The 19,819-nt window shown below is 49.2% G+C and overlaps 2 protein-coding genes across 4 annotated transcripts; one reads left to right on the plus strand and one right to left on the minus strand.

Annotated features, from left to right (window-relative positions):
- SYT11 (synaptotagmin 11) lies at positions 68 to 10,129 on the plus strand. Of its 2 annotated transcripts, none has more exons than XM_021376691.1 (3): positions 68 to 4,075; positions 5,933 to 6,053; positions 7,149 to 10,129. In XM_021376691.1, exons 1-3 carry the CDS (start codon positions 3,389 to 3,391, stop codon positions 7,457 to 7,459), a joined length of 1,119 nt encoding a protein of 372 aa, XP_021232366.1. In that variant the 5' UTR covers positions 68 to 3,388; the 3' UTR covers positions 7,460 to 10,129. The 2 variants fall into 2 exon arrangements, with proteins under 2 accessions (XP_021232366.1, XP_021232365.1); XM_021376690.1 differs by having other exon boundaries at positions 71 to 4,075; positions 5,933 to 6,056.
- RIT1 (Ras like without CAAX 1) lies at positions 14,142 to 19,789 on the minus strand. Of its 2 annotated transcripts, XM_021376750.1 has the most exons (6): positions 19,647 to 19,789; positions 19,461 to 19,576; positions 19,148 to 19,204; positions 17,957 to 18,030; positions 17,081 to 17,272; positions 14,142 to 16,421 (listed from the first exon to the last, which is right to left on the minus strand). In XM_021376750.1, exons 2-6 carry the CDS (start codon positions 19,546 to 19,548, stop codon positions 16,191 to 16,193), a joined length of 642 nt encoding a protein of 213 aa, XP_021232425.1. In that variant the 5' UTR covers positions 19,549 to 19,576; positions 19,647 to 19,789; the 3' UTR covers positions 14,142 to 16,190. The 2 variants fall into 2 exon arrangements, with proteins under 2 accessions (XP_021232425.1, XP_021232426.1); XM_021376751.1 differs by lacking the exon at positions 19,647 to 19,789 and having other exon boundaries at positions 17,957 to 18,313; positions 19,461 to 19,478.

The following is a 19,819-nucleotide window of genomic DNA, read 5'->3' on the forward strand; positions in this document are numbered from 1 at the left end:
CCCTCCCCGGCATTCCCGAGCCTCGGGGCTGTGTCAGACCGCGGGGGTGGGGGCGGCGGGGCCCCGCGGCATCATCCGTCCGAACGGCCCCGACGGCCGCGGTGCAGCGCTGGGCACGGGCGGGGACAGAGCCCCCGCTGTCTGCTGGCGGCGATTGTGGCTTGTCCGTTGGGTCTCTCCAGCCCTTAAAAGCCCCATTGCTGCTGCTTCTGTCCTCCAGCACTGAGCGACCGTCCCTCGGGACCGTGGGGGCCTATCGCTGACGCGTGGTTACCACGTTTTCTCTACATTCTAAAGCTCTTGACAACATTAATCCATCCTGCATCACATCCTGCATCCCTTATATACGGCTTATGTGTTCTGCTGACACGTTCCGTATCATTTCTGGACCGCGAGAGCCTCGAACTGCCATCACCAAACCGCTGGCCACCAGTGGCCGTCAGGGTGTAATCAGCAAAGATCGCTATTAAAAAGAAGTTTTCAGTGATCTCTCATTAACCAAAACCATAATTCCATAGCCCAGAAATCAATTACGGCTTCAGTTAGGTCTTTGCATCGCATCAGAACAAAGATCTCTTCTGCAAACATTGAATTTTTTAAATTCGGTTCTGTTGGAGAGAAGAGACAAAATGGGCCGCGGTGCCATTTGGAACGGGCATCCAAAGCACTGCTCTGTGCATGAACTCACAGAACCTCGGCTGCAAGAGTTGGGAGGCAGCTCGCAGCTGTAAGGAACTGTGGAAACAGAATTCATGAATGTATGGAAGGATTACGTAAAGTGGGAGTCTCCAGGCAGGAGAGGAGAGGTGCAGCGCGAGGCTGCTTGTTCCGTGCTCTTTCTTTAATGCAGGAACAAGCACCCAGCGAAACAAGGTGGGGAGGGCTGGAAATAAAAGCTGTTGTTTTTTGCCACAATGTTTAATTAAGCTGAGAGACTCTTTGCCAGGAGACACTGCGGGAGCCAACTTAAGAGCTTGGAGGTTGATAGGGAAGAAAAGCTGCAAAGGCTTGTTTGGTGCTTTCTGGTGTGACTGCTGAAATTGTTTATCGGGAAATAAAGGTACAAGAGCTGATTCTCTGAGGGCACAATAGAAACAAAACACACGAAAACATGAGGTCAGAATAAGAAAAGAGTTTCAGCTTTTGTCCTTTCCTGCATATGCTCTGGAGCTTTTAAGATCTGCATGTGGCTGAATTGTACTGGGTTCAAACTGGCTCTTAAAGACCTCTTGGGTCATTTCAAAGAGGGAACGTGAAATAATGAAGGACAGGTGGGTGTTAGTGTTTGTCAGTGATGCGAGTGCCCCTTGCTTTCATCATTGCACTGTGTGCGGCCGTGGGGCTGAAGACCTGTATCCGTGGAGGCAGTCACCCCCTGAGAGACATCCCGCTGCAGGAAGGGAAGGCTTCCATCCAACCCAGAGGGATTTTTTGTGAGAAGGAGATGCATTGTTACGGGAAAATCAGATTTCCCTGAGTCTATGAGATACTCAGATCACTGCCCGTCACTCTTGTCCTCTCGCCTCGCAGCCTTAATGAATGATAACGTAGGAAGGGCAGAGGAAATGCCCAATTCAGGTGCTGTCTGTGGTTGAAGGATGAATTCGGAAGATGATTTTCTGTTGTTTTGGGTACAGAGTGAAAATGGGAACATCGGGTGAGCTTATCTTTGTGCAGCTGTTCCATTTCTTGTCGTGACGAGGGTTTTTTGGCTTTCCATGCTCCTGTGGAAGCAAGCAGTGTGCACGGCTTGTGAGGAAAAAGATGGGGCAGAGGGGTTTCAGTTTGCTTAAAAAAAAAAAGAGGAAAAAAAGGGAAAAAATGATTAGTGAAGCGATATACAACAATAATAATACTAAGACCTTAACAAACTCCAAAATACCAGTAATACAAAAACGTTGCTTTTAGTGACAAGTAACATTCTAGTGCTAAGATGTTTAGGCTATAGAGAAAACGCCTCAGGAACAGACGCCTGTTTTCTTCTTAAATAAACCGAATCTCGCACTCCTCCTCGTTCCTTCTCACTTCCGAGGGGGCCAAGGGAACGTGTTGCAGAAGGCAACTGGCCAACAGAAAATAGGAACGCTGCGAGAATCGGGAAGGATTTCAAACCCTGCGTGTAGGGAACGTGCTTCAGAGGGAGCAGTTCTGTGAGCAGTGGCCCCGGAACGCACTCTGTGCCGCAGGAGGAGGAGCGCTGGGGCTGAGGATCCCTTCCTTCTCTGCCCGGTTATGGTACAACCACAGCGTGAACATCTCAGAGCACAAGAAGATGATGATCTCTCCCTTTTCCTTCTCTTTTAAGACTGAGCGTAGCCAGCTCCTTCAAGCTGTCCTCGTATTCCATCTGCTCTCCGTTCTCCATCGTCCATCTGCTCCAGCTCTTTAATTATCTTGGTGGCCCTTGACTAAATTGCTTGAATATGTCAATATAATGTACTGGGGAGCTCGAAACTACTGTTTTCACTCTGTGTTTGATAATACATCTCCAAAGCAAGGGTTATGAATAGAAAATAACAAGCTTGGTTGCTAAAAATGAATACTGTGCCTTTTTGTTCTGGCCTGACATTGCTGAAGAAGCCAGTTGACATAAACTCCAGAAAATATCAAATAATCCCTAAACACAAAACGAGGATATTCTGTCCATTGCTTTTGAACATCAGATTTTCACATGAGAAAGAGTCTTGGTAACAGTGGGGTGGAAAAGTCTTTTGTCAGCAGCTGCTCCTCAAAATCTGAAGGAACATAAGTAGTAATAGTGGGGGTGAAAAAGCAGAGGAATTTTGGATGCAATGCAGAGGAGCAGTCAGAGAACAACCTCAGCTTTTGGGTGAGATGCAGAGTGGGACGCCGTGGTCTTGTGGTTTCGTGCATGGCGTGCTTCCCCAGGGGAGGTGGTGGAAACGGGATGGTACTGGAGGAGAATGAGTCCCCCAGCGCGACGCAGATCGCTGTTGCATTGTGTGGATGGACACTGTCCCTTGTACATAAGGGACAGGGCCAAGTTCATCACCCACCACAAAAAAAAGGAACTGCAATCTAGCCAAGGTTTAAATTGTTCATAAAGGGTAACTCCAGATCCAGAGTTGTGTCCCTAGAAATACAAGTTAACTTTTTATTCTAGGGAAGCCTTGATACCAAGCTTATTGAATAGCGTGGTGTAGAGTCTCTGTCCAAGTGTGCTTGCTCCCATAGGGCTGTGGTGCTCGCAGAGGTTCCAGCTCTTTCCTGACTGCCTTTCTCCCCTACAGATGTCTCTCCAGTTGTGGCAGGCCTCATTGGTGCTACTGTCCTGGTGGTTTCTGTCTCAGTAACAGTTTTTGTGTGGACATGCTGTCACCAGCAAGCAGAAAAAAAGCACAAAACCCCACCATATAAATTCATTCACATGTTGAAAGGCATCAGCATCTATCCGGAGACCTTGAGTAACAAGAAGAAAATCAACCGAATCCGGAGAGACAAGAACGGCGCTCCTAAGGAGACTGGGAGGGGAAACCTTTTGGTGGATGCTGCTGAATCTGGCTTGGTAGGCTCTGAGAAGGCTCCAGATGCACCAAATGCAGCTCCCCACATTGATCAGCTTCCGATCAAAGTAGATTATGGAGATGAACTAAGCCCAGATCAAAGCCTCACTCCGGGGGGAAGTAAAACCTCCTCCCCATCTTCTCCAGGGGAGGACGTCCTGTTGGGTGAACTGACTTTCTCAGTGGACTACAACTTCCCCAAAAAAGCGCTGGTAGTTACCATTCAGGAGGCTCACGGGCTGCCGGTCATGGATGAGCACACTCAGAGCTCTGACCCATACATCAAGATGACAATTCTTCCAGACAAAAGGCATCGCGTGAAGACTCGCGTGCTTCGCAAGACGCTGGATCCGGTCTTTGATGAAACCTTCACTTTCTATGGGATCCCCTACAGCCAGCTCCAGGATTTAGTGCTTCACTTCCTGGTGTTGAGTTTCGATCGCTTTTCTCGAGATGATGTGATTGGAGAAGTCATGGTGCCCCTCGCAGGAGTGGATCCGAGCACAGGAAAGGTTCAGCTGACCAGGGAGATTCTCAAAAGGAACATACAAGTAAGTAACTTCATCTCGTGTCATTGAGCGTTCCTTGTGTTGCATTTGATCCCAGTTCTTCTGGTTCGGTAGCCTAGGTGGTCTGGTGAGCAGGAATGCTGCAGCATTCTTAGTTAGGAAACCCTTTTTTTTTTTTCCCCCACAGTTGCATGTTATTTTAGTAATATCTGACCATGCTGTTTTAGTTTGGCAGTTCTCTGCCGTGTGGTTAGGAAGGTTTGGTAACACGGTCACTACAGAGGCATAGAAGTGAGGAATGCTATAACCAATGACGCCAAGAAAAAAGGCAAAGTCCCAGTCCCAGTGAAAGAGCAGTGTGACAAAGGGACATTCATCCGTGTCCAAGCTGTTGGTGGGGAACAGCTGGAGATAGGGGTGCTCTGAATACATTTAATACTGATTCTGAGTAACAGCGTGTCCTGCTCTGCAAAGACAAATCTCACTTAGAGAAGGATCCATCTGACCCTTCTGGGCACCTACATTTGTAATTCCCTAATTTGTAACTGTAGGCTGTAAGCCAGTGAAAATATATCAGCATCACCAGCAGAGGCTGCCACAAAACATCGGGAGACGTCTGGAACAGCTCAGATCAATCCTGCCCTGGATGACCCTCTCTTCTTCCCATGTGAGGATGGAGTGCATCCCCGATGGCTTTGTCAAACGTAGACATCTAAAACCTGAGTGAAATGAATCCCACTCTCATGTCTCATGCTGTCCGCTAGAAAGATGAGCAGCCCACGGAAGAGATGAAGGCTCACGTTGCTGGGCTGCTTTACATTCTGTTCAGCGACTGCTTTAGGTTTTTTGAAGTGTTCTGCTCAATGCAGGACGTCCTATGCGTTCTACGAGTAACAGATTAAAAATTGAGGAAAAAGGTCACACTAAAAAAACAGTTGTAATCAAGGATGCAAATTATTTAACACGCGATAGGAATTAAAAATAGATTTACCTTGGGGTCAGGTGCACGCACAGTTTTCTCCACCTAATTTAAGCAGCAGCATTCGAAAAAGCAGATTTCACATTTATTGCAGGAACATTTCTCTTAGAAACAAAGAAAATCCTCCACGTGTGGCCTCTTTCCCCATCTGCACCGCGGGGTTAAAGGGAGCAGATGCTGCCGGGGGGGCAGGGCAGGGTGCTGACAGCCCCAGCTTTTAGCACGCAGCTGCCTGAGCTCTGCAGCGCTGTCACTGCTGAGCTCCTGACACCGCACGATCTCATGCCCACTGCTAATGCCATTTTCCTTGGTAGCAAATAAACTTAATCTAAATTAGTGCCATCTCACTGAAAGTTAATGAGTCCCGACTGGAGTCCAAAGCTAATAATCTTAATAGCGTTACTCTTTGAAGGGATGTACAACAAGTTGAATGGAATAGTTTCTTTTTCATCTTCAGCCTTTTCCGGTGCAGGCTTGACTGATGGTGGAACTTCCAAAGCGTGCCCAACGAGCACAAAGTGCTCACCAATGTAAGCTCCAAAAGAAGTCAGTGAACTTAGAGCTCCTGGAAACCACGGCTGCCTCCGGCGGAGACCTCAGAGGAATCCAGAGGTGCTGGTTTCTCTGAGCACAGCCCCCAGGTTTGCCCTCAGAAACACAGCACTGAAGGCTGCAGCGATGCTTACTTTGCAGCAGGCACAGGGTGCAGAGCAGAGGATGATTTACCTTCAGCATCTCGCTCTCCTTCCGGAGACCTCACGTGGCTAAGGCTGAACATGTGTTTAGAATGAAACACAGCTAATTTTCCAACTTCTTAGTCCTTCAGCCTGAGAAAAGGAAAATAGCGGTGACCCCCAACATTTACCTGTATTTGTATGACCACGTTGTCCTGATAAATTGTTGCTGTTTCTTGTTCACAGAAATGCATTAGCAGAGGAGAGCTGCAGGTCTCACTATCTTACCAACCCGTGGCGCAGAGAATGACCGTTGTGGTGCTGAAAGCCAGACATTTGCCAAAGATGGATATCACTGGCCTCTCAGGTAGAAGCTATTTTCTCCAGCCTTGACTGCGTTCGCACTCCACCCCACAGAGCCACACAGAGTCACACAGAAGGCAATTCATAGCTCTGCTGAAGTGCTGGACCCCGCACACAACACGGGGGTGCTCCAGCACGCTGTCATTGGCCATCTGAAAGAACACGTTGCGTAGCAAAATCCAGGCTGGGTCAGGAGGAGAGGGGAAGGAGGCTTTACATCCAAACACAGCACAGCAGCTGTTGGCTGTTGGATAGGAATTGTGTTGCAGAAGGAAAATGCTGTGCATTCTGATAAATAACAGTATGTGAGAGAAAACCCTCACAGTCACTACAAGCTCAGGTGACTTTCGGATCTTTGCACCTCTTCTCATTGTCTTCAGTTTGCATGCTTTTCCTCAGACTGCTGAGGGATCACTGTCAGTGATATGTATCCAGTATGCAAGGCTAACGTTAGATCTTTTTGTGATCTTTATGCTATGCATAAGCATACGATTTAAGAAGTAAAAACTAAACGTTGTCAGCTTGGTGTCACTTCTAACTTCAAAATTTGTGTTACATTAAAAAAGCGCTGTATGCCACGTATATTAATTTGAATCCTAACACTGGCATAAAGAGTAAGTCAGCTTGAGGCTGGTGGAAGAAGGAAGGCTTAATTTTCATCTTTTCTCGGTTTCAGTACCTTCCACTATAACTGTTTCCCATCTTAAAACTATTTTGACACTTTGTGGGACCACTCCCTGAGATGAAGTAAAAATATTTCTTGTTCTAAATGACAATAAAAGTGGAAGTTTTGACAGGTCGGGCCCTGAGCTCAACAGGAAGCCACCTGCGTGGTATCAGACTGTTATCACAGTTGGTATGTGTCCCGCTTCCCCCAGTTCCCCATGCAGTGTTGGAGCTTGTTAGGAATTTCAGGTGCTGCTGTCAGCTGGTTGCTCTGCAGTGGGAGAATACTGACAGCCCCCAGCTGTGGGAGCTGGAGTGAGCCACCTAAACGTGCACAGTTCACTTCAACCTGGTTCAGCAAGATGAGCCCATCCATCCCTTCCCAGAGCATTGCTGGACTGTGTTATTAGTTCATTCCTCTCCTCTCTGGCAGATCCCTACGTGAAGGTGAACGTTTATTATGGAAGAAAGCGCATAGCGAAAAAGAAGACTCACGTGAAGAAGTGCACTTTGAATCCCGTCTTCAACGAGTCCTTCATTTACGACATCCCCGTCGATCTCCTTCCCGACATCAGCATCGAGTTCCTCGTGATCGATTTCGACCGCACCACAAAGAACGAAGTGGTGGGACGGCTGATCCTGGGAGCGCACAGCGTCACCGCAGCCGGCGTGGAGCACTGGCGAGAGGTTTGTGAGAATCCTAGGAAGCCGGTGGCCAAGTGGCACAGCCTGAGCGAATACTAGCAGAGGTTGCGGCAGCTGATCATAGAACAGACTTAAACCTTGTTTTAGCTGTAGAACTAAACTTTCGTAAGAAGCAGCAGCTGATGGGTTCTCTAGTGATGTGATTTTTGCAGGGCACTACGATTCTAAAGAGCATTGAATTAAAAAAAAAAAAAATACCACAAATATATATAACAGTGTAATCACGCTATTGCATGCCTAATACAAACTGAAATTAGTATAACTACCAATATCAAGTCGCAGATTTTAATACAATTATCTGTCACTATGGAAGTTGTGTTTGTGCCGAACTGTCTTTGCTGGTATTCACCAAAATTGGCCTGTCTTTATTAGGCTTCTCCCAAAGTTTCTGGATTCTGCTGTTTAACCTCTAGTTTCTTGTTAGTTTGCCTGCCCATTGATTCTTGCAGTTCTCTTCTTTGCTGGTTTGGGAGTACCAACTGCATTTCCATTTAGAGGTGGTTTAGAATTCTGCACTAATGCAAAAGGAAAACACAGGGGAAAATGGCACTTTCCTTCAGAGACAAAATAATTTCTTTATCAGGTACTAAAAGACTTATATTGTGGTGTCCCTGCTTTGGAGCTGTAAGGCCACCACCCCAAAGATTCACATCTAAAATTCGTACACCAACACATGGACCACTTTGCTTTTGCTCCCTGGAAATTAGCACAGACACGATCCTACAGACTGGCAGAGCTGGGGGAGTTCCACTCCACTGCGTTTTATTTAACCCTGTCTGTGCCTGAAGGGCCCAACAGAACCAGACACAGTGCTGTTTGTTAAGGAAACTCTTGCTGGTTCTTCTAAACATGAAATCTGTAATTCCCCAGGATCGGTGAGCTCTGTTATAGCAGCATAATGTGACGAGATAGGAGAATAGCTTGTGGGGGAGAGGCGTGAAGTGAAAACTTCACAGAGCTTCCCTTAGATTCAAACTGAGTCAATTCACATGATCTGTGGCAGCTCTCAAAAAAGAGTAACGCAGGGCAAAGTCTGTGCTACACAAAGTCAAACTGGTCGAGAAGTCAAGCTTTAGAATGTCAGAGCAGCTCGAGTTAGCTCTTAAGTTGTGGACACGACTTCTGAGACTTGGAATATGCATCCTGTCACCTCTGAAAGGCGACCATGCTGCTCGATAAATGTGGCCTGCAGCGCTTCAGGCTGCCAGCCCCAAACAGTCAGCAGTTCTGAGCAGGAGTTCCTCCAGTATATACCTGAAGTTTGGAAACAGCCGCATTCGATCTCACTTTATAGCGAGAGAACATTCCCCAAGAAGTTATTACCCAGGAGGATCTTGGTGAGTAGCTTGATTGGGCTTCTTCCTGCATTCAAGCCAGGAAAGACAAAAGGATGAGAACTGGCAGCAAAGAATTACTTGTAAGCATTGGTGGTGAGCTGAGCGTAAGCAGTCCTACCAAGCTGCAGGAATTCAAAGCGTTTCCCTGCCCTCCAATGGAAACACAAAGCAGAACTGAGCTTGCAGGGAGGCACGCAGCAGACAGCGAGGCTGCGGCGCTCGTGTGGTTGCTTCCAGGCAGCCCGTCTGTTCTGTGCCATGTGGAAGGTAAATAGCGTGTCGTAATTAAGCACTTCTGGAGATCGTTGAACTACTTGCAGGACTTGGCAATTGAGTTTTAGAGCCCTGATGGAAAAATGAACCTTCCCACCTCCTTCCTAATGAAAGTAGAATCACTGAGCAAGTCTTACCCGGTTCCCTTTCCAGCCACAAAGTAAAGCACTGCTGCTGGGAGGGCTCTTCGTGCGGGCAGCCAGCGCTCGGTCGGTTGGCAACCCTTTGGCATCGCTCCCTTAGAAATTGCCTTTGGAAGGCTGAATTTTCTCCCTCGTAGCCACTCTCTCATTGAAACTTCCTTCTAGGCAAAATGTCTGTTCAGAAGAGAAGTCGCGCTGAAGCTGCAGCTCTGCTTCTCAGTGCTGCGTGGCAGATGGAAGCGCAGAACTTCTGTTTGCGCTTAATTGATCCCAGTGACGAGCGTTACTGCCTGAGGTTGTAGCATTTTATCTTCATCCCTTACAGCCACAAACCAGAGTTCTCCTCCGGGAGCTGCCGTAGGTCTGTTCCAGTCCTGGTTTTTGCACTAAGCAATCGTGTCGCTCAAGTTTAGGAATCATCACAACTTTTAATTTCTCAGAAAATCCAATCACCCGGACAGAACAAACTAACACAAAGTTCCCTTCTTTTCCCTTCAGTGTGAGAAGCATGCGTAAGCCTAGATGATCTCTATAAGATTCCTTTAGTTGAGAAGGAAAGATGAACTTCTTGTCAAGGAAACATGCTCAGGGTAAATAGTCTTAGGCTATCGGGCAGATAGGAATAGCTCCAACGCTTCTGGAATAATAGGAAACTGAAGATGTGCAGATATATATTTTTTAAAACGTAAAATAGACAGTAAGTGACAGCGGACTCACTGTAAAATCTCCCAGATGTGGTTATTCTTTACCTTGTGTCTTCTATTGTAAAATTAACTTGGACAGTTACAACGTTGTGTGGAGAAAAAAAAAAAAAGACAAAAAAAGGCAAAAAAAACCTAACTCAACATGTGTGAAACCGCATAATGCTAGAAGCTACTTGACATTATGTAATGCTATCTTGTATGTTGGATTTGTTAACGCACATTGAGCGTGGAAATAAAAATTAAATCACTTTAGCTGGTGGCTGTGCCATGTTTGACCGCAGGCAGCGCACGCGGGACGGCGCTGAGCGCCCTGAGAACGGGGCTAGGACACGGAACCCAGGACAAGCGTGCACGGAACGGACCTCAGAAATGCAGAGCCAACAAAATCCCAGCAAGTGAAGCGCGCTGCTGTTACTTACACATGGGCACATGCAAGAGCTGTGTCATCACAGAGCCTCTCCACGGCTGTGATTTAGCACGAACGGGTGTTTGTTCGCTGGCTGAGTTGAATCTAAGGGGAATAAATGGGCAAAAAAAAAAAAAAAAGAACTTGATGGGTGAAAGAGTTTTTGGAAGAAAAAAAGCAATCTGATTCTTTTGTTTGCGGTTCGGGCGCGTTCCTGGATTCCCAGGCAGAGCTGCTTTTTTCAGGAGCACTTTTGTCCGTGTCGCTGTGCCATACAATGGCCTGTCCCGAGGCGCGGCGCTCCGGCTCTGGCCCTCTGCTTCTGCAGCTCCCATCGCTACAACAGAGAACAACGCTGCTGGGCACGAAGCCACGGCTTTAGAAAACGCCAAGCGGTGCAGAATACCAAAGTGTGTTTCCACAGCAACGTGGCTCCAAGCAGCGCTCCGGCGCAGCCCTTCTCCCTGCCTGCCAGCTCCCCCTGCATCCAGCGACGGGGATCCAGCGCTGCCTCGGGTGTCTGAGCACCTGAAACAAACTTCACCTCAACTTCGGCTCTCGTCTTGAAGAACTCGACGGTTTCAGCCCCAAAAGATCTTCCAGTGTCCCTGGAAATGGAGTGCAGCCAAATGCCACAGCTCCTCAGGCACAGCTGTGCATCACAAGGGCATGGTTCATGTAGGGAGGAGAGAGCACCACGTCCAGGAGGTAAGGACACCCCAAAATCCTGCCGCCGTTCTGAGCGTGAAGTGCACGTACCCGTACGTACGCTGCTGTCTGCACTCAAATTGATGCCAGTGCGTAAGCACTGTCAGTTATTTACCACTGGAATGACTGCAGCTAGGTTGACTGAAACCGCTCTGCCAGAGCACGCAGCTCCTGACAGCTTTGCACTGTGCAAGACGTGAAAGGAAACCTCACCCTTCTCTGCTTGGCTTCTACCTCTCACAGCGCACGGCTTTCACAAACGTCCCATTCCAGGTCCTTACACCATTCAGCTGAAGCAGAAACAAAAGGATTTGCATAAGAAAAAAGAAAAGAAGCCAACAGAATGGGCCTGACAAACCATGAAAGGAGAAACGTTTCGGGGAAAGCCTGGAAGCTCTGCTCTGTCGCTCTTCCCACCTTCTCTGGGTCCGGCTGCTGATGCCATTTAAATCAATAGGATTTTTGCCATCTCTTTCTCTGGCAGCATTAATTGGGCCCCTCCTTCTCCAACAGCTTCCACCTTACCTAATTCAACACAGGAGCAAGACCAGTTTCCATGGTAATGGGAGCTACTTTCTGATCACAGACGGGATCCGGGCTCTGCTGGTATTTCCTTTTCCAGGCAGTCAGAAATAGCTCATCGCCCCCAGCACCCAGAGCAGCTTCCCCATCCCCGGCGGCGCCTTCTGCTTCGCTCCTCCTGTTCTACCCTGTTTACAAGCAGCACTGGGATACCAATCATTTAGAAAGCCATTCCACTGCTTTGAGACAGACGAAGGGCCCCATTGCCAGCACTGTTAGTGATGTTCAGCCTCACAAAACGTGCTCTGACAGATGTTGGGAGCGAGCCTCACTCCGAGCCTGCAGAACCAGAAATCTGCAATCACTTTGCGCAGCAGGAACGGAGCGCCGCGTGTTCCTGGGTTTCCTCCAAGCGCGTTGCTTGAACTCCCCTGTTCGCTTCCTTCTTTCTGTGATCCTTCAGAAGGGATCTAGCTACCAGGAAACGGGACGGGAAAGGAAACACGTGGCTAAGAAATACGTGAGAGAAAGTAAGGAAGTGACAGGAAGGGAAATGCCGGGGAAGGGAGGGAGGCAGCGCAGCGAGCGGGCAGGCCCTCCTCGAGTCGTTTGATTTGGGTTTGGTTGAATTTTCAGCAAGTTTAGAGTCTGCTCCCTTTGGTACACTTTCTCTGCTCTTAAAATGGACAGATTTCCCAAAAATACAGAGGGAGGGACATTGCGGAGAGCAGCTCTCCTTAACAGGATGCCTGGGTACGGTTCCACTTAGCGAGCTTCGCGCTGAAGCCGTGTAATAAGCTTTGCACATTTTCTTTTCGTCCTTCCCAAGTCATCCTCAGCTAACACACCTCAAACTTTATACTTAAGAGTCTTCCCAGCCAGGAATACAGGGAAACTGCATTCCTACAGTTTATTTCTTCGTGGAGCATTCGAGTGATAAGCAGGACTTAGCAAAGAAGCCGTGGCAGATCCAACCTTCCCACCCGGAGCGGCGCCCACCGCCTCTTCCCCCGCCGGCCATCTAGCGTTCAACTGCTCCGCTGCAAATCCCCATCACGTGTTTCCCATCCGTGAGTTTCACGCGCAGCCTCACTGCAAGGGATGACCTCAGTCTGTGAAACATTCCACTGTCACTCATCCGCTGTGGCAAAGTGCAAAGCAGAACGTTTGTGCTGGAGGAAAAGGAACAGAGCAGGAGCATTCATCTCCAGTCTCGCCCGGTTCCTTGCAGCCATTTATGCGTGTGTGAAGGAGCAGGCATGGCACCGAGCTCCCCTGCCCCACATACCCGACTTCACGTTTTCTATGCCGTGTTTTGTTTCGCTCTCCCAGTCTCACAACATAAAGCGCTGCTGCTTTAATTTGTTCAGTTCTCAGTTACGTGTAATTAACATCCGCGTTTTGAAATGCTGCCAATTTTGCACATTTCTAAATAACTTCACGTTATGCCAGCATCAGACCGACCTTTACCCGCAGCAAGAAGGTGCTATGGTTTTGCATTCCTGCAACAGAAGCAGGGAAGTAAAGCAGCATCAGCACAACGGAACACAGCGAAGCTTTTCTTAGCGGGGTCCAAGCAGACAACAAAGAGTGGAATTTGCTCAGCCGCACGCACAGCGTGGCAGCGTTGGAGCCTCCTGAGCTGTGATTTCTTCATTCCTGGGGATGGTTGTGAACTGGTCACAATAATTTCTGCCTTGAACTCCTCCGAGCGTGGCCTCGGGGCGGTGAAACGCTCTCCCTGTTCCCATACAGAACAGATTTGCTGCCTCTCCCAGCTCCTGGGGGCCCGGACAATAGCACGCGATGGGACCGGCTTCCTGCAACAGAGGCTGCCTCAAAGCTCAAAGCCTCCATCGGGATGAGCTGTTATATACAAAATACTCCTGTGAGTATTCAGATGACAGGCAAATGGCAGCTGACAATCACACTGGACTCCAGGGAATGCCGTGGAGCTCATTTTTTACATTCCACAGATATTTTCACACTGTTTACGGAAGGGCCATCGCTGGAACCCGTCCTTAATAGCTTCCAAATTTCCAGGGATGAACCAAAAACAAAGCCCTGAGTCATCTGCCTCCAACCTACTCATCTGCATTTTCCCCTTAATTTGCCCCTCGATCTTACCGTACCACCTACATATTTATAAACGTTTAGTACGAATGTCAACCAGGAAATTTGTTCTGCCCTGCACTCGAAAGCCACGGAGCCAAAACCAAACCAAAGCAAGAAGAGCCTTCTCCTTCGGGCTAAATACGTGTGCTATAGTCAGTGAAATATGACGGGGATGGAGCAAAACGAAGTCTCTGAATACACTTAACTTGTTAATTGTGGACAAATCAGCCCAATCCATGGAGCAGCAGCGAGGCAGCGTCAGCGCCGTGCACCATCGCATCGCTTCTAAGGAGTTAAAACATCCGAATTTTTAAGTTTCACACCACTTCAACATCAATTACCAACGCATTTTTTTTTTTAATTATCATTCCTATTTAACTTTCAAGACTCCAGCCAGCAAGACGAGCGCTTTCCAAGCCAACTTACAAGCACCCCATGTGCTTTCCTGCCCTACCCCAGCCCCACGTGGCGCGGCGCCTTCCACCCATGGCAGTAAAACACCCAACACCAACGTCGTATTAAAAACTCTATATTGCGTCAATGAAAACAATCATCCCGTGTACAAATTCATACATGACAAAAATAAAACCTTTTTTTCGTTGGTTTTTTTTTTTTTTTGAATAACACTGTTTAAAAAAAAAAAAAGTGCTCGCTGCTGTTCTGATTTAGTAATTCTAGAAGCAACAGGCTCATAAAAGGCATTAGTAAACACGTACGTTGCATTGAAGGGATCGTGTAAGGCACAGACATCAGTTACAGGTACAGACAGGTGATGGGGAGAACTGGTGCTGGGCAGCTCCCAGCACCTGAGCTGCCTGAGCCGCGAAGTCATCGTTACCCAAGGGAACCAGGGCTGCTTCTGGAGCTGCGGATTCGTCGGCGCCGCTCCTCGCGCTCTCTGCCCACTGCTGTCCCTGGGCTTTTCTCTATCGGTTTTAGATGGCATTTAATCCAACAAGGAGCGACTAACAGGGCTGAAACAAAGGAAACACCCTTAAAAGCACCAGGCACGGAAGTTCCAGTGGTATCTTACACAGTAAGCAGCCTAGAAAGCATGAAGGTCTGTATATTCGTTATCTCCTCTTTTTGTGCCAGATCCTTTTACACATCCGTTCCAACTACTTCATTTTCAGTTCTGACGGCCCACGTGCAGCACACTGAGTGGCACTACAAGCTCTTTTGGTCGCTAAGATTCACAGCTGCTGACGCGGAGGATCAAAGATTGAGAGAAGCACTTGAGTAATGCTGCGCTGCCTGCTAAGCTCTCTCATCCTTAAACTCAAAGACTCGAGGCACTCAGTTCTCTGAGAAAGGCCTTTTAAAGCCACCTGAGTCACCTACGATTTTCTGTATTAAAAAATAACCCCAGACATCTATCTCTCCAGAGAGCTTTACGGACTGCGACGTCGGCTCTGGATTTAAATCCTATAAGCAATGTGCACGTTAAATCATCCCCAAAGCAGGATGGTTGTGCTGAAGGTCGGGTGGGAGCGCCCAGCAGTGCCCCGCTCCCTGCTCCCTTCTGCTGCATCAGCAGCTCCACCTTCAAGGCAGCACCAGAAGAACCTCACCAGCATCAGGTCCGGTTCTGGCTGGGCCCCGATGCTTCACTTTCAGTCATTTTCTTTACAAAGCAGTTATCATAGATTAATCTGAAATGACTACGTTAGAGACTCCTACTCGATAATAATACTGTCTCCTTTAAGACAACGATATAAAACTGAATGTAAATAAATATGCCACTGCACCATCACAGCCACGATTTCAAACAAGTCAGAAAGTTCAAAGCTGTAGTTTCCAGAGCGTCCACAGCATCAAGCCACCCCACACTGCGACAACGTGGTGAATGCAGGGAGAACGCTACATATCCACGCGCTGCTGCCAAGTTATAGCTGCCAGAGGAACAATAATTTGCTGTTTCTGACTTGCTGAGGCTCCCAGCTACCGCACTGCGGGGTAACTGCTCCCTAATGCACATGAACTTTTTGCTAGGAAAATTCTTTTCCACGAGAGCAAAGCGCTCATCTCCCCTCGTTGCCATTCGCACGCAGCCTGGGCTGCAACGTTGTACGCTTTGCTGACTGCGTTCCAGCACAACCTGGGCAAAATCCTCCTCTGCTGATGTGAGTGACTGCTCCGGACAGCAGCAACATTTCGCTGTGCAAACAACTGGGAAAAAGAATGGATTAAGTTAAGCTGGGTAGAAGCTCAGCAATTTTTTTCCTCTTCGAACAACTCAACTTCCAGTATGCAGTGACCAGAGACAAACGTTCAAAAGTGCAGTGTCACAAACCGACCAGCATCTGTAACCGACACACAAGCAGTAATTGCGAATCCGGTCTAAAAATGACGACAAACAGAAGTCAAATCGTTACTGCGTCTCAAGTTAAACATCCAGAACTAAGAGAATACCGTTTTAAACAAAAATTACGGGTAAGAGCGACGCGCTCCCTCGCAGAAGTCCCATCAGTCTTTAAACCTACTGCTGCAGTGTTGGCATTAAACCGCTTTGGTTCCAAGTGGCTGCTCACAGGTTTTCTCCTGCAGAGGATCTCCTTCTCTTCAAGTGACCGAATCCTTCTTCCTCCTGAACGGGGACTTCAGTCTTTTCCACACGCTGCTTTTGGGTTTGGATTTTTTTTCCATTGCCATCACCGCTTCTTTTTCTTTCCTGCGGATTTCTCGCACGAGCGCGTGAAACACGTCGTCAATGTAGTAACGGTACGCAGCGGAGGTTTCAAAGAAAGGGCAGTTGAATTCTCGTGCTAAAGCGGAGCCTTCTTCTTTGGAGACCTGAAAAAGCATAGTTGTCAAGAAAGCCAAAACCAGAGAGTTTCTTCCTTCAGCCCTTCTCATTCTGCTCGGCCCAGAGCTGTGTGCGCCCTCCAGTTCCAGAACAGCCCAATTCCACCAATGTCTGCATCTTTCTCCACAAATCCCCTTCTCTTTCATTCATCACACACCCAACTCCAGGCACGCAAACACCTCTGCAGCTTGTTTTCCTCGTTGCTTTTCCTCCCAGTGAAGCTTTGCTTCAAACTGTTTCGCACAGACAAGGGTTACTATTCCCTTAAGCTGAAGCTCATTTTCCTTTCTGTGCATTCTCACCCCCATTATTACACCTCCAATCTTAGCAGATTTGCATCCTCTGACATGTACTAATATGTACAGGTGCTTTATGCAATGCTGTGCCTCCATTAACAATATCTCTTTTTGAGGAATTAAAGACAGGAAAAGCCAAAGAGCAGCTGGAACTCAATCAACCAACTCAAAGACTTCGCTTTCATGGTGGTGACATGCACTCAGTTATTCAGCACTGCAGGGTCAATTCATACTGCTCCCCTGTTCAACTTACTACAGAGCCGACGCGCAACAAAATAAGGACGGGAGGTCTTTTATCACTGCATTTTGAAACAGAAGTGTAAGGGAGGGCCTCTTCCTGAGCCACGTACCTGCCGCAGCTGCGTCAGGTCGGATTTGTTCCCCACCAGGACCACGGGAGTGTCGTCGGTGCGCCGAACACGATAGATCAGCTGCTTGAACTCGCGCACTTCGTGGAAGCTGCGTCGATCTGTGATTGAGTAGCAGATGATAAATCCCTCACCGGCCCTCATGTACTGGTCCCTCATGGCCGTGAACTCTGCCTAGAAACAGATCGTTACACAGACACAACCGTTTTTTAACGTGCTCAAAATTGGAAACGCGGTACGCATTCCTAAATCAGCAGCGCAGGAACGCTACGCAAACCTGTCATCTCTCCCCTCGTCCTGTTACACACGGGACAAGACTCTGTGGGATTAACACCATCTTTCCCTTGGCAGAGGAATAATGCAAGCACGTATTTTGTATCTGTAAAATGATCCAAGGGGTGAATCCTTCCCTAGGAGGACAGGCTGAGAGAGCTGGGGCTGCTCAGCCTGGAGAGCAAAAAGCTCTGGGGAAGGCTGAGAGCGGCCTTTCAGTTTCTAAAGGGGCTGTAATGAAGGAGGGGACAGACTCATTAGCAGGGGGAAACGGTTTCAAACTGAAAGAGGAGAGATTTCGATTAGACGTAAGGAAGGAGTCAAAGGAATCAAAACCTCTGTGTATTTTTTCAGCCAATACGCATCACTCGCTGAGTGTGAGCAGCGAGATGCAATGGAGAAGGCAACACATGAAATAAGAGCGCTGCCATAGCATGATACCAATGCTGTGGACAACATGACGCGTAGATGAATTAAAGCAGCTCTAAAAACCATTCAGAAGAAAAGAAAGGCACGATGCTGCAGGAATTCTGCCTCTGTCCCTGCCCACCGCAGCCTCCCATGCACTCGCTGGTGCTCACCTACCTGTCCCGCTGTGTCCAGGATATCCAGGTTGGCAGGTTCGTCGTCGATGCGTATCCGTATCTTATAAGCATCCTCTGAATTCACAGCAGATCGGGGAGAACAAAGCGGGAATGCCATTGCAATACTCGTTAGTCATCGACACGCAAAGAGAACATTACACAGGAAGACCCTGATCTGGTCACACCGCAACACTACATCAGCCAGACCTTCATCCAGCAACAAATGGAAACCCGATCGCTTTGGGGTGACCCAGCGTCCTCCCAGCTGGCTGCTGAAATCGTGCTGCTCTGCACAGTTCTTCTCATGCACTACAACCTCGCTGAGGTGCAAGTCTTGCCCATTGTAGGCAAACCAGGCCTAAAACAACCGTACCAAAATGAGTTATACAACACCGGCATTAGAACTGCTGTTTCTCAGCAAGCTACTTGCAGTTGATCAGTGTTTATGAGCTCAATGCCTAAGAAGCTTCTTTATGCAATTCCTGCTTACCTGCCTTGCTATAAACTTTGCACCGTAGATCAGTTTAGAAAATTACGAGCGTATCGCACAATCTTACATGTAAGTGAGGACAAGCAGCACATTAGGGACCACAAGCTCATTCTTGTCATAATAAGGCTAATAATAGAGATAATAAAGGCAACACAAGCGAGCCATTTACACACAGACTTAATTTCCATTGTGAACAAGCTACAGCTTTTACAAACCTATCCACAGTTTTCAGAATCAGCGATAAGCAAGAGGGCAAAAGCAAGAGAAGTGAGATGAAAGAAGTGAGGCAGAAACAAAGCGTATGAGGGAGCAAACGTGTGGACAAATCATCACGTTCCCTTCTGCCCTAACTACGGCAGCGGGCACTCCTGGCTGCTGACATTGGGATGGGTCGGATCAGCTTCAAAACCAGCTCTGGATGTCACCAGATGAAAGCAAGAAGCGCCCTTCCAGCTTCCAGACGTGACCAGAAATACCACAAGCAAGGGATGTAGAACAGAGAACGCTGCAAGGGTGGAAGTTGAAGCCCATTTGAAATTAGAACCGACTCCAGATGGAGAACTGCGTCCTGCAGTTTGCTGACTGAGAAGAGGCACAGGCCAGGAGGAGCCAGAGCAGCTGCCAGTCTGCTGCTACTGCCTAGCGCTGAGGTAAGAAGCCTAAAACCAGCGCGACCGCGGCGGGGGGTGGGGGTGTTCTCACCGATGGTCGGGTCGTGGTCCTCGGGAAAGCGGTGGCTGATGAACTGCATCGTCATGGCTGGAACAGAAACGCCGCTGAGCGCGCACGGTCCCGGGGGAGCGCCCGCCGCTCAGCCCCGCACAGCGCCCGAGCACGGAGCCCCAGCGCCGCACAACGCCGCGGGGAACGCGGCCCCGAGGGCGGCAAAACGCGGAGCTCCGCCCTCACGGAGCGGCGGAGGCGCACACAGCGCGGGAAGCGGCGCTGCCGCCCCTCAGGGACCGCCGGGCCCGACCCCACGCCCCGCCCCGCCCGGCCCCCGGCCCGCACGCACCGCTCTTGCCGACGCCGCCGGCGCCCAGCATCACCAGCTTGTACTCGCGGGGCTGCCCCGCGCCGCCCGGGCGGGCCCCGGCGTCCATCTCCTCAGCGCCGAGCGAACCGCCGCCCCTGAGGGGGAGGAAAGCAGCGTGAGCCCGGCAGCTCCTCGCGCGGCCCCGCCGCGCCGCTCCCCGCTCACCTCAGGCCGCTCCGCGCCGCATCTCCCACCGCCACCGCCCGGCCCAGCGCGGAGCTCAGGCGGCGACCCCAAAATGGCGGCGGGGCCGCGCCAACGAGCGACCGCCCCTCCTGGGGCCACGCCCCCTCCTGGAGCCGCCCCTCCTGGAGCCACGCCCCCTGCTTGTAGCCACG

The sequence above is a fragment of the Numida meleagris genome, chromosome 24 (assembly GCF_002078875.1).
Source record: "Numida meleagris isolate 19003 breed g44 Domestic line chromosome 24, NumMel1.0, whole genome shotgun sequence".
NCBI classification, from domain to species: Eukaryota; Metazoa; Chordata; class Aves; order Galliformes; family Numididae; genus Numida; species Numida meleagris.

Excerpts from the sequence above, each read along its gene's own strand:
- RIT1 (XM_021376750.1), bottom strand. The coding sequence starts at position 19,548 with ATGGACGCCGGGGCCCGCCCGGGCGGCGCGGGGCAGCCCCGCGAGTAC. Across the intron at positions 17,273-17,956 it reads TCCTGGACACAGCGGGACAG|GCAGAGTTCACGGCCATGAG; the intron begins GTAGGTGAGCAC and ends ATCTGTTTCTAG. Across the intron at positions 16,422-17,080 it reads ACCTGACGCAGCTGCGGCAG|GTCTCCAAAGAAGAAGGCTC; the intron begins GTACGTGGCTCA and ends ATGCTTTTTCAG.
- SYT11 (XM_021376690.1), top strand. The coding sequence starts at position 3,389 with ATGTTGAAAGGCATCAGCATCTATCCGGAGACCTTGAGTAACAAGAAG. Across the intron at positions 4,076-5,932 it reads TTCTCAAAAGGAACATACAA|AAATGCATTAGCAGAGGAGA; the intron begins GTAAGTAACTTC and ends TCTTGTTCACAG. Across the intron at positions 6,057-7,148 it reads TATCACTGGCCTCTCAGGTA|ATCCCTACGTGAAGGTGAAC; the intron begins GAAGCTATTTTC and ends CCTCTCTGGCAG.